We start from the raw sequence: 13,126 nt of genomic DNA, 5'->3' as shown, positions 1-13,126 counted from the left end.
TTGGGTAGTCAGTCCCCACTACGAGGGGACGGTTCGGATAGGATTTGAACCCCGATCCCTCCGTTTAAAGACCGGCGCTGCTGTCGCCTATACCACCGGGCCACACGACAAATAATAGATCCAATTGGACTATGGCTAACAGTAAATTTGTTAATGAAAATGAAAATCTTGTTAACAACAATTCAAAAAATCTTGAATGTATCGAATAGCTATCCCAAAGAGCTTCTTCTTTGGGAAAGGTCTTAACCTACTATTTCTGGCTTTCTTGACTTAATTTATCCGTAATTGGATATTTTAGATACTGCATACGAGAGGGGAGGTAGCTGTTACCAGGCCCTTCACCTTGAGGTCAAAACGATTCACTTTATCGTTTGCTGATCCCTGCCTTTTTTCGCCCACTACTGCGTTGAAGTTTTGTAGCGAATGGTGGTTCATCTCGCTAGTGATGATTTTGCCGCTAGGCTGCTTTCCCCTCCGAGATCGAAGCAACCGTTCGTGTAATATTTGCAGCTGACGCAGGAGTATCCAAGGAGACCCCTTGGAGTACAAGATCACAGATTCAACAAGTTTTGGTCTTGAGGAAAAATAAAACAGGTCGAAACCATCCAAAACCGGACATTATGTTGTCTGGTAGACTGACCCACTGTCAGGAGTTGACCTGGTGGGGTTGGAGGATTATTAGTCACAAATTCCTGAGCCACTAGGCGGGAGATAATCTTTACGTTCGGGTGGTGGTGCACTCTTATGCTGCTTCCAATCTGCTTGCATTCCACATCCAATGAAGATGATTGATAAGAATTGGTTGTATGTGCACACGCACACACACATACATATATTTATAAAACAGCACGTTTTGACAAAGAAATAACTTAATCCCCACGAGAGACGCTCACATACATACGAGCAGCGCACGTACGAATGCGCTCTTGCACGCACAACTACACGCGTAGACACATAACAAAAGGTGTACGGATACGGATACGGAAATACAAACCTTAATTGTTTATTTTACTGCACCCCTTTTGGATTCGGCGTGTGGTGTGTGTGGGGGGGAGGCGAACGGCCGGCGGGGTGTGCACATCTGCACACTCGTCACACGAGAGCAGGAGGATGATGAGTGAGAGGGTGGCAAACATCAACAACGCAGCAAAAAATCAACAAATGAATTACAGACGCACATACACACCACCACACACAACATCACACATTTCTTCCGCGATTGTGGGTTGCGTTTCAGTTTCACTCGGTGCAAAAAAAAAACACTCACACACACACGTTACACCAGATGCAGTTGCAGTGGTGGGATTGCTGGATGCGTTGCTGCATACAAATCAACACACACCCCACACGTAACAACTGCTCGTATCTGTGCGTGTGTGTGTGTGTGCATGTACGAACGAGACGATCGAAGTATGCTCTGCTGCTAGGCGGAAAACATGTTGCCGATGTTGTGAAAATTATGCACGACGCCGTTGATTATGCACTGCCGCCGACAAGGTGTTGTTGAGCGGTTGTATTGGTGTATGCCACGCGATCGCCAATCCTAGGCATTACACGCACTTCTTTCTTTTTCGGGACAGGAATTTGGTTTGAACTTTGAATACAACGCACACACACACATACACACGCACGCATGCTCACTCACTCCCTGCTTGGGTGGTACACGGTGGGAGGTGAAAGGAATAGCATAAACCGATTGGAATCTTGTTTTCTGTGGAACCTCGCACACACATACACGCGCACGCACGCACCTCGCAATACACGTGTACACACGCGCACAAAACGGTATTCTTTCCAAACCAGTGTAGAAACTGTCACATCACAATTCTTCCTTCTTTTCCGCACAATACGAAAGGGCACATACAGAAACCGAAGAACAACACAACACAAACGGGAACACAAAAAGTACACAAAACATCCTACTTCTAAGCATCCAGCGAGGGAGAAATACAATGAGCAAGAAAAGTGCTTGGGTGGCAAATAAATGCATTATGCGGATGGTTTGCCCAGCGAAAAGGCGTTATTATGAATAGCTGGATCCAACTTTATGGGGCGATTTAAGGTGGCGAAATATGCACACGAGCACACAAAAACACTTCTTATTCTATGACACGCACGAGTTTTCGTATCTTACATACTCCAAGCACATTCAATTCTCTTTTTCGTACAGGATATAGGTAAAACACTACTATTGCCCACCACCGGGAGGGATTCACTTACGACACGGATGTACGCTCAGCAAGTAGAGTAAAATGTTTAAATCCGATTCGTCGCGGCTTGCTTTGCTGATTTGTTGGCTTCCTTTGCCCAAGTAGCGTTAAAAGTTTGACACAGCAGTGTGCCTGGTGGGCTGGTGTGGAACGATGCGTACGGGATGTAGGGCAACAGTCGCCATTTTCTTTTTGACGTTTGACAGAAGAGCGCGAACCGCGTCTGATAATTTTGAAGAAAACTTTTATTTTAATACAAATTTTGCAAAGGGCTGATCGATTCTACATGATTTGGAAATATTCAACACGTTAAATATGTGCTGACCTTCCACAGAAGAGGCGTGGGAGGCCTAAATTCAGGTGAAACGATAGCGTTGATGCGAGAACATCCCGGATACCGGATAGGCAGAAGACAACCCCTAAGCCCAAGACGTATACATAAGCATCGCAAACATAAGATCGGGAGCATCGAAACAGTCTATAAAGAGGGCTGCAACGAATGACGATTGAGCGAGCGAGCGACGATCTTTGGATGTTTCTACCCTGCAAGCAAACCAAAAACCCTTTAAAGAGCTTTCTAAACCACTGCCCAAAATAAGATTTTCCACAGATTTTATGTGGGAGTTGTAAAAAACCTTCTTTTAAGAAGTGGTTTAGAAGTCTCTTTTGACACATTTTATATGGGAGCGGTCAAAAACCATCTTTTGAGCAGTGGTATAGAAGGTTCTTTAGAGGGTTTTGCTAGTAGGGTAGGCCCAAAACACGACACCTAAATATGAGTAGGTTAAATAAACACGACTCGATAGGGAATTTATTTCGAAACGTTTGGGATGTTTAGGCTGGTTTCATTGCATGGTGGCATACGATTTTGTCGTACGATCAAATTGGAAAGGGTGTCGTACGACCAGTTTCAGTTTGACGTTTGAATGTAAAGAAACGAATAAGGAAGGCATTCTTTATACAACCATTCTGCCACCAAAGTAGTTCCATGTTTTAGTTTTTGGTTGCAACACGGGTAATTATGCCTCGTATCGGCAGTCCGGTTAGTGCCCACTAAACTTTGATGGATCGGCCGCATTTATACAAGCGAGTTCAATTTGTTGCAAGACACCGTGCAACGAATTCAATCAAAAGAAGAAAGGCTATCTTTGTATCAGCTGGTGAAGGGAATACTTACGTTGTTAACATTGTTGTGCTTTAATTTTTAATTTTGTACGGGAAGAAAGCTAAGTTTGGGTGTTTTAAAATTATAGTTCTGTTTAAATTAATGTTACCAATTGTTAGTGTCGGACTACTAACGCTGGCAACTGTAAACGATTTTTTTTATTTGGTGGCATGATCAAAATTGACGCTCAACCGCATCTGTCAAATCCCATAAATTGTCCTTACAACTAGTGGCATGCCACCGAGCACTGACACCAGCCTTAGTTGAAGCTCATCATTCTATCGCCCTCTTCAAACGTAAAGTCGCGCGAGGTCTTTCCGAGTTTTCAACAGAAAACTTATTGACATTTCGGACCGTGTACCTTTCCTTTGAGAAACTGAAATTCTGATTCTGAAATCTCTCGCGGCCCGTGACTTATAAAATTCTTTTCAGGAATATAAAATGTACTAAGAATAAATCTTTTACGTCTAAGTTGTAGCGGTTGAAACATTTCTCGTGACCCAACCGCACGTTCCTAGTGTTCACCGCCCAATTGATTGTTTTTACACCTTTTTTCTGATTCTCAAGAAAATTCAACATACGACATTTGCTTTCAAGCAACGATGTTTACACCATTGTCGATGTAAACAACGCAACAACAGAGAACGGCACAAAAATAGTTTTACTTTGTTGCGAAAAGCGTCACTGTAAGGTGCACGACCTCGCTGCCCTGTTAGGTTAACGTGTGCAATAGTACTATTGACCTCGTTTTCCACTGATTTTCACAGCACAAAGCAACACGGGTAGACCGCATTTGCAGAAGGAAAACTCCTGTTGAACCAGCATCATCCGCTCGGCTACAGGATGAAGGACGATATTATCTATTTGGTGCTGCTTGCTTCGTGCATCGGTTCTGGGCAGATCTATCGAAAGTTCACCGACCCGGAGCAGAAGAAGTTGATCGGTACCGGGTTCGGATTGCTGGTGGTGCTATCCGTCAGCGGGTTCCACATGCTGCACATGCTTTTCTGTTATCTCGTGAGTGCACTGCTGATAATCTATGCTAGCCGAAAGTAAGCGTGTTTTGCTGATAGACTGTTACCAACCGATGCGGCATTTATTTACGTAATGATGGTTTGCTTTTTTCGTCTTTTTTCAGAATATGTCATCTCGTGTGCTTTGGGTTTATGTTCGGCTATCTGTTCTTCTTCCGCTCGTTGTCCCTGCTGGGGTACGATTCACCTCCGGGGCATACAAACATGATACAGATGATTCTCACGTTGAAGCTTGTCGGTTTGGCGTTTGAGGTGAACAATGCATACACCAAGGGAAAAACGATCGACGAGTCGAAAAAGGCTTCAAACGAATCTGTGGCTGTGATGAGCAATTCGGATAGCGCCCTGCTAAAGCTTGACATGCTGGACATCTTCCATTACAGTTTCAATTACGTCGGTGTGCTGACCGGTCCGTACATTACTTTCAAAACCTATCGCGATGCAATTTACCTACCCTTCAGCGGGAAAGCGGATTGTCTTGGAGCGACAATAGAAAAGCTGAAAGTTATTCCACTGTACGCTGGACTGTTTTTGCTCGTTTCGTACATCTGGCCATTGGGGGTAAGAAGCGGAAGAAGCCTTTGAAAGTTACCTTTAATCCCTCTAATCCTTTTAATCGTTTGTAACTCTTTTTCCCGCTATGTACAGTACGCCACCAGTGAAGAATTCTACGAAGATAGGTCATTTTTCTACCGGTTGATGTATGTGTGGCCAACGTTTTTCATCTTCCGCATGCGTATCTACACGGGTATACTGCTAAGCGAATGTGTCTGCACGATGGCCGGCGTTGGAGCTTATCCGAAGCTTTGCGCTAGTAAACCAGGCCATGGCCCTAGCAAGGAAGAGTACAGTGTGGATGAATTGACGGGAGTGGAATACGATTTCGAAACGGTACGCAACATTGACGTAATCAACACGGAACGCTGCTGGACGTTCCGGGAAGCCATGAAATACTGGAACATGTGCGTACAGTACTGGATGGCAATGTATGTGTACAAGCGGTTCCCGAGCAAAAAATATCGTACCCTCGCAACGCTGGCCGTATCCGCAATCTGGCACGGTGTGTACGCCGGCTACTATTTCTGCATATGCGGTGCCCCATTCTATCTACCTATCGAGGATCTTTACGTGAAGCTGTTCATCAAGGATGCTACCGGCCAGAAGCGCACAGTACTGAATGTACTCTGTTGGATCTCAAAGTTTTTCGCCTTCTCGTACCTGGGTATAGCGTTTTTGCTACTAACGGTTGACAAAATCTGGTACTACTATAGCTCCGTGTACCATTTTGGGTACGTGCTGTGGATTGTACTGTATGGGGCGGGCGTATTGATAGCTAAGCAACGAAAAGCCAAAGCAAAAAAGGAGGCTAAACTAGCACAGCAGGAAACTAGCAAGCAGGACTGATTTGTAGCCGTTCTAGACACGCACGCTATCGTTCAATTGGTCAAATGACACACAACTAGACTCAAATTTTGTTGTACTTCTATTACTATTACTAATGGGAAATTGTAAACACAAAACGTAAGGTGTTCTGATTTGCGTTCAAAGATAGAATGTTATGCACTAGTTGGTTAGTTGAGGAGCTTTTGCGGGTAAAACTATTTACTAGATATTTGTGTTAGTTAAATAAAGTGGGTTCTTTTGCAATCAGTACAAAACTGTGCATTTTCAACATTATGCAAGAATATTTTGCGTAACGTATTATCGAAACAAGTTTGGATTCTCTTTACTGAATAAAATTTCTACATCTTAACGGCTATCTTGAAAAAATACCCCGAAAGAAAAAGAGCAAACGGTTGACGTCAGACGTTTACCAAATCTGTACCTCATCAGACGTATGAAACGTCAATCGCTGTCATCAGCAGTATTCAGTCCGTCTTGCTCGGTGCTGTCAAAGGCTAAAAATTTTCAATCCGTACTGTGTGTGGTGCTTAAACATTTTTCACGGTGAAATTTGAATGAAAATTAGTGCAGACTGCTTCTCCTAGTGTGTGCTACTGCTCGGGTGTTCTGTTTCCGACTAGGGGGGGAAAAGTCCTAGCTATCTCGCATATCCTTGCTGCGGGACAGTGTTCGACGGCTGTGAAAGTGAAAATTTCCCCCTGCGCGCAGCCTTCCCTCACGCTTGCCGTTTTCGCTCTCTTTTCAGCTGCCCGTAGGTGCGTGCGGGTCGAGCTTGGGAAGTGAAAACGGCAAGACGGATTTTGGTTTTTGCCTCGAACTAGCGATTAAGGTGTCCCGATGATGGTGGGCGTTGAGTAGGGAGAATTTCCATCGTCCGTCTGGCAGGATAATGAGCTAAAAGCTCACCAAAAGCAGCACACGCAACACATCGTCGGGATTTATGGTGCGTTTTTTTTTCTTCCGTTCGATCAATGTACCAAGGTTTCGTAACCAGAAAAGTGATACGACGAGGGGTGCTTTGTGTAGTGGTTCAAGAGAGGGAAAGTGAGCTTAGTAAGAAGATTGGGAAGCACAACACACGGTGCCTTCTTGAGTTCGGGATTCCAGTGCAGCTTGCCATGCACATCGGTGGTTCTCAACTTGATGAAAACAGCAGCAGCAGCAGCAACAACACAAAGAGAACAACACAATCGATGACGTTGAGTAGCATGCGAACATAGCAACCCACGTCGAAAAGAACCAGGGCCCTTACCGTCATCACCACCATCATCGTCAGCAACAACAGCAGCATCATCATCATTCCGCGACGTCAAAGTGAAAGAAGAAAGAGACGCACGGTTACCGCCCGTTGCCCGCGACCCTTAAAAGTCTAGTCGCGAGTGCAGTTTCACTTTCCCTTTTTTGAAAAGACTTTTAGTTTTTTATTGGCATACTTTACAGGCGGAAGAAGAGGGATAGGGTTGCTGATTGAGTGTACTCCTGTATGTGTGTGTGTGTAGGGGGGTGGCTATTAGCAAAAGTCAGCAAATAGGAAGATTGATTTTATGCTTGAAAAAAGAGCAAAAAACCACTCACACTCATACTGTCGTATGTTTGTGTGTGTAAATAGTGCGTGTGTGCGTAGTCATAGCTAATGGGTGAATGTTTGTTTTCACATAACACCTTCTATTGCAGTTGTGAGGCGGTGTATTTTGTGTATTTTTCGATAGCTATTGAGGTGGTTGCGGATATATAGCGTATGCATGTGCATGTGGTTTGTTTTTTGTTTTTTTGCTAAAGAAATTACAAGTGTGAAAAGTGAAAAAAGTCGTGAAAAGAGGTTGATATGCGTTTAGGTTTGTGAATAGAAATAGAAGCTAACAAAAAAGGGCAGCTTACTAAGATCTGCTGCGTGTGTGTGCTTTGCGCAAGGTCTGTTTATTGTTGTTGCAAGTGCCAAGTGTCATGTGGCAAGTGTCAAAAGTGTAAACAATTGTGTGGCAGTTGTGTTGGTGTTTGTTTGTGTGAAATCATCTAAAACTAAAGCTAAACCACACCATGGATCTAGCGTAGGAATCGTTTAAGCTTCCTAATCTCATCCAAAGGGAAGGAGAAGTGTGTTCGGAGGCGGAAAGAGTCGCGCCACATTTCTCTTGCTTCCCATCTGTTGCGCCACCTGCACACCATAACCGTACACACGCACACCATGGATGACAAGAAACCAATTCCAACACCTGCCGGTGGCAATGCAACGGCCACCGTATCATCATCCGCCGAACAGGACGAAAACGAAAAGCGTGTCGGGTGTGCGCACTACAAACGACGGGCAAAATTTGTGGTAAGTGTCCGCGACTAATCCGGAACCCGGAACAAAACCCGGTTGGATGCTGTCCAAGGTTACCGAACGCGGTAGCAAAAGGAAGCGCAGTAGAAAAAAGAGAGCGAAAGTAGCGAAAACCGGCCCAATGTACGGATCGGCGCAGTTCATTCACTTTCTTTCATCTCCGCAAGAGACATTCCAAGTTACTTGTGGTGCACACATACACGCAGAAATATACAAATCAGTAACGGGTCTGTGTGTGTGTTGCTGCGTTTTCTCATTACCCTTGGATAATAAGATGATAATTTATGATTTGAATGGAGCAAAATCACTTTCACCACCCTGTCGCGCTCACCAGCATCGCCAGCTGTGTGTGGATCTGTTTTTATTCGTCACTTCTGTTATGATTAATCTGTTTTATTCACGCTCTATCGCTCAACACGTACGCATAGCACAAACACACACACAAACTCAAAGAAAGCTCCCCATCCTAAGCTTCCATCTAATCCATCATTGCGATTTAAACTAATGCCATTTGTTCCCATTTTAGACACCATGCTGTAACAAATTTTACATGTGTCGGTACTGCCACGACGAGAACGAGACACACTTCTTCAACCGGAAAACGGTGACAGAACTGATCTGTACCGAGTGTGACACCCGGCAACGTGTGCAGGCCGAATGTGAAAAGTGTGGCGTACGGTTCGGGCGGGTAAGTATATCCGGTGATCGTTTCCGGAAGAGCAATCTACAATTGTAAGGAACTGGTTTGTAGGGATATGCATACGAGACGATACATAGGAGTGGGAATGGATGAACATAGTGGGAAAGATGAACACTAATAATTAACGATATAATTTAAGGGAAGAAGGTATAATTTAAGGGAAGAAGGTATTTCAACATATTTAAATAAGGCACCATCGAATCTGATTTTTAAACAGCGTTTAAGTCACTGTCGACATGATATAATGCAAACTGTTGAAATTTAAATTATTGATGAGTTGAAATTATAAGCAACAAGAAAAGGTTTTGTCGATTGCACGGTAGTAAATGCAATATGGCACATAAGTTTAGGAACCGATTTTTTTATTATTAAGTATGACGGCACGTTGCCATATTGTCTTAAGGAACAGATATAGGAGCTTTTTTCAGTTATGAGGGATGTTTCTTGTCTTTCCGGATGCCTCCAATAACCTTTAATAACCTATGCCAGATAAATTATTTAAAGGGCATTCGCAGGGCTAATAGTGAAGCCCAAGCTTCTTACTTCTGTAACGAGCAACGAAGTACAGTGCATTATATTAAATTAAATTGATTTTCATAATATTTTCTCTATGTTCAGATCAGAAAAACATCAGATTAAACAAAAAATTCAATTAATGCAAGGATATGTTCTTGAAATGGGTTTGGATCGGAAGGATTGTACATAGTTCAGGACTATTTTATTTTCATATTAAGACATCTAATAAGTTTGGCTTGCCGTGTAGGTTTTTACCTACATTCTCCTACTGAAAACAACCGATAAAGATGCCTACACTAGTTGGAAAATAAGGATAAAAAATAAGGGAAATAATTTCACTATGTTATGGCTATAAGTGGCTTCATTGGAGTAGTATTAGCTTAAGTTGCTAAAATGAAAGCATTGAATCTTGGCACCACCCACAAGCAATACTGAGTATCCAGCTAAGAGTAAAAGAAAGTCAAGAAACCAACCTAGATTTTCTGAGTTCCAAAGAAGTAGAAATAGAGAAAACATAGGAGAAAAAAAAGTTTCTTAAGCGTGTCTAAAAAACCATCAATTTAATAATCATTATTTTAAAAAGAGATAAAAATGCTGCAGAAAGATTTTTCAATTCCTGTAAATATGTCTACTCGTAAGGCTGCTGTACCATGCAAAACTGGTATATAGGTTTACAATGACGTATTAGGTCCTATACAAGCCTAAAGAAAGACAAAACTAATTGTAAACATTTTGTTTTATTCTTCCAGTACACTTGCCTGGTTTGTAATCTGTTTGACGACGAGGACCGTAATCAGTATCACTGTGATGGGTGCGGAATCTGCCGCGTCGGTGGCCGTGGACGATTCTTTCACTGTGAGGTTTGCAACATGTGCTTACCGCTGCAGCTAAAATTCGACGGACATAGGGTAAGTGTGGTCGGAATTTCTTAAATACTTCACTCGTCCGTGTCACTAATTCCATGTTTGTTTCCATCTTCCCCATCCAGTGTGTGGAAAATGTGTCCCGTTCGAACTGTCCCGTGTGTCTGGATGATATTCACACTTCGCGTATTCCATGTCACATTCCTGACTGTGGACATTTACTACATCGGACATGCTTCGAAGAATTGGTGCGTGTTGTTTGTTGTAAGATTTTCGTATATGAAGAGTGCCCCCCTAACGTTTTTGGGCTTTGTTTTGTTTTAGCTTTCGTCCGGCCATTATGCTTGCCCCACCTGCCAGACGTCGATGATGGATATGAACCAGCTGTGGGTGTATCTGGACGCGGAGGTGGCCGCCACACCCATGCCAAAGGAATACGCAAACTATTTCGTCGACATTCTGTGCAAAGACTGTCACAAGGTAGAGGCTTACAGAGAAGGTTCTTGAATCCTATCGTGCTAATGCATTCTATTTCCCCTTTTTTTCCAGGAGTCAACGGTAAAGTTTCACGTGGTCGGATTAAAGTGTACACACTGCGGTGCATACAATACCTGCCGAACGAAAACGAGAAGCATAAATGGATGTAACAGTAGTGCTACCGGGACAGGTAGTAGTAGTAGTAGCACAGGTGGAGAAAGTAGTACAGCACCAAGTGGCGCGGCATCAAACACCAATGCTTCCGAAACGACTTCCTGGATAAGGATGGTGCCACTGTCAATGGTTGAGTCGGATGATAGCGCCATCGATGACAGTGCAATTGACGATAGTGAAGATGGTTAGAGTTCTTTACACTCTACTCTCACCCGATGTAACTGACCGAGGACTTGTTCCTCCATGTTTTTTTTCTACCTACAGAACGACTCGTCGATCGTCTTGATGCGTATTTCCACCATGTAGTGCACGGTGATGACGACGGCGCCAGTACATCGGCCGCTTCTTCCGCTTCCTCCTCGAACTCTTCGTCTTCCGCTCCGTCCTCCTCCTCGACAATGGTAAGCACCAACACGGGATCGGTAGACGTGGTCCAGCACGCAGCACCACGGCTAACCAACGGCAGTACCAGTAATGGCAACCGAAGTGACGCTACACGCCGTTCATCCAGTGCCGGTGGATTATCCCGTCCACCAAACAATGGTGTACAGGCGAGCAGTAGTAGAAGCAGTAGTAGTAACGGCACCACCAACAATGGCCCCGTAGTACTGTGTACCGACGGACGGCGAAGAAGCTATGGACGGACGGAGACGGCCGGTTCGTCCAGGTCTTCCGCCGCAACCCACGACGAAGATCGTTCCTCGTTCGATAATAATAGCAAAAGTAATGATAATGATGGCGCACCAGAAATGTGAGAGAGAAATCGAGCGTTTTGTGCGGTATAGGTCAAATTGAATTTGAATGTGATCGTTGTATGAGTGCGTGCAAGCGTGTGTATTGTGTTCCTTTTCTAGTCGTGAAGGGAACAAGCATGTAGGGTGAGCTGTAGAGCACGTTTCGGTGCTGCTGGTTAATGATGCGAATATGGATATGGATCGGAGTATATGTAGACAAAAAAAAAATACACACATACACACAGACCACTTACAAGTGTACACAACTATTACATGCAACTGTAAATTATTCTTTATTTGTGTATCGCGACTAGAGCACGCGCCGCGTGCATATTCCATTCGCCAACGTCGCTAACGTCGAATAGCCTCTTTTTGTGTTCATGATGATCCACTGTTCCACTGTTCTAGTAACAATAAGTTAGAAATCGTTTTGAGCTTTAGTTCGTGAGCGTCTCACCACGTTGCAACAGTGTAAAATAGTAGTCGTTTAGTAGAGATATACGTGTAGCCATTTCACAAAGCGATAGAAGGGAAGCAAAACTAATTATTATGCGAAAGAGTAACGCTGTAGTGTTGTAACATGCGGTACGTCTTACTCGGACTCCTTTTTGTGTTTGCTTTATGCATAATCTAGGAAGGATGAAAACAATGGATAGCATGTTAATCAGTTAGCTGTTTGGGTTTAGGGAAAAACCACTTTTTTTAAATTATCACAATACGCCTCCTCTTACCATGCAGATTAGATTTTGCCCTTGTTTTTTTTTTTTATTTTATTGGCACTTAATTTCGCAAAAATTAACATTATTTCGGAATGCTTACTTGATCAATTAAAAGCGCTTGTAAACGATGGCAATTTTCACTCATTTGAGTTGACTGGAAGTTTATGACCCCGTGGTTTTGCATACACAGCACACATGATATTGACTGATCGTTTTGAACTGTTAAGTGTGTATTTGTAGACGGGTGAAAAAATCGGTAAAAGGACAGCTAAATTGACAGCAAAGTTTCGCAGATGTGAAATATAAATGAGCCAGCGTCGTTAAGAGAAATTTTGGTTGCGCTAGAGAATAAATTCATCTTAAATTCATCCGGGATGAATTTAAGGCTACGGCAAATTTCCTGCCCCGTGTAGGTAGCTTGCGTATGCGCCAGTTTGGCCGGTTTGGCATGTTGAGTTCAGTTTCACACAGCGGAAATGCCATTTGAGATAGTTTTCTTGGAGTGAAAGTTGCATCCGTTTAGCAACGGTTTAAAAACACGTCGAGCAGTTAATGCGAACAGTTGGGCCCCGACTCGTACATCGTTTTAGGTCCGCAGACGCCTTTTTTCGTTGTCCTCGTAAACTGTTGCTGTTTTACGTAAACTTGTAAAAATGTCAGAATGTCATAATGAAAAAAACAATTGAAATTTTGTCAAACTTTGAACGAAACATTACAGTTCGCAACATTTCTGCTAGATAAGGGGGTCTTACTTGGGATAATTGGATTTTTTCTTTGAATGGAGAGAGTCAGTGATTTTCCTTATGA

The 13,126-nt window shown here is 43.4% G+C and overlaps 4 protein-coding genes across 4 annotated transcripts in view; all 4 read left to right on the top strand.

Moving 5' to 3' along the window:
- Nucleotides 1–13,126, top strand: part of LOC126565490 (uncharacterized) — a 500,287-nt gene that overhangs the window by 25,364 nt on the left and 461,797 nt on the right. The gene's annotated exons all lie outside the window — the stretch shown is intronic.
- Nucleotides 1–13,126, top strand: part of LOC126564801 (protein PRRC1-like) — a 299,123-nt gene that overhangs the window by 222,001 nt on the left and 63,996 nt on the right. The window lies entirely within an intron of this gene.
- Nucleotides 4,214–5,813, top strand: LOC126564638 (lysophospholipid acyltransferase 7). The gene is made up of 3 exons (XM_050221722.1): nucleotides 4,214–4,427; nucleotides 4,514–4,970; nucleotides 5,058–5,813. The coding sequence occupies exons 1-3, from the start codon at nucleotides 4,219–4,221 to the stop codon at nucleotides 5,811–5,813; spliced, it is 1,422 nt and encodes a 473-aa protein (XP_050077679.1). The 5' UTR covers nucleotides 4,214–4,218.
- LOC126564551 (RING finger and CHY zinc finger domain-containing protein 1) lies at nucleotides 7,992–11,681 on the top strand. Its single transcript, XM_050221629.1, has 7 exons — nucleotides 7,992–8,130; nucleotides 8,663–8,824; nucleotides 10,102–10,260; nucleotides 10,341–10,463; nucleotides 10,540–10,695; nucleotides 10,765–11,050; nucleotides 11,131–11,681. The coding sequence occupies exons 1-7, from the start codon at nucleotides 7,999–8,001 to the stop codon at nucleotides 11,619–11,621; spliced, it is 1,509 nt and encodes a 502-aa protein (XP_050077586.1). The 5' UTR covers nucleotides 7,992–7,998; the 3' UTR covers nucleotides 11,622–11,681.

Source organism: Anopheles maculipalpis, chromosome 3RL, assembly GCF_943734695.1.
Source record: "Anopheles maculipalpis chromosome 3RL, idAnoMacuDA_375_x, whole genome shotgun sequence".
NCBI classification, from domain to species: domain Eukaryota; kingdom Metazoa; phylum Arthropoda; class Insecta; order Diptera; family Culicidae; genus Anopheles; species Anopheles maculipalpis.
Note: the sequence above shows the minus strand (reverse complement) of the source record. Positions and strands in the feature narration are given on the sequence as shown.

Coding starts and splice junctions, on each gene's coding strand:
- LOC126564638 (XM_050221722.1), top strand. CDS start 4,219: ATGAAGGACGATATTATCTATTTGGTGCTGCTTGCTTCGTGCATCGGT. Junction 4,428..4,513: donor ATAATCTATGCTAGCCGAAA/GTAAGCGTGTTT, acceptor GTCTTTTTTCAG/AATATGTCATCTCGTGTGCT. Junction 4,971..5,057: donor CGTACATCTGGCCATTGGGG/GTAAGAAGCGGA, acceptor CGCTATGTACAG/TACGCCACCAGTGAAGAATT.
- LOC126564551 (XM_050221629.1), top strand. CDS start 7,999: ATGGATGACAAGAAACCAATTCCAACACCTGCCGGTGGCAATGCAACG. Junction 10,261..10,340: donor TAAAATTCGACGGACATAGG/GTAAGTGTGGTC, acceptor TTCCCCATCCAG/TGTGTGGAAAATGTGTCCCG. Junction 10,464..10,539: donor GGACATGCTTCGAAGAATTG/GTGCGTGTTGTT, acceptor GTTTTGTTTTAG/CTTTCGTCCGGCCATTATGC.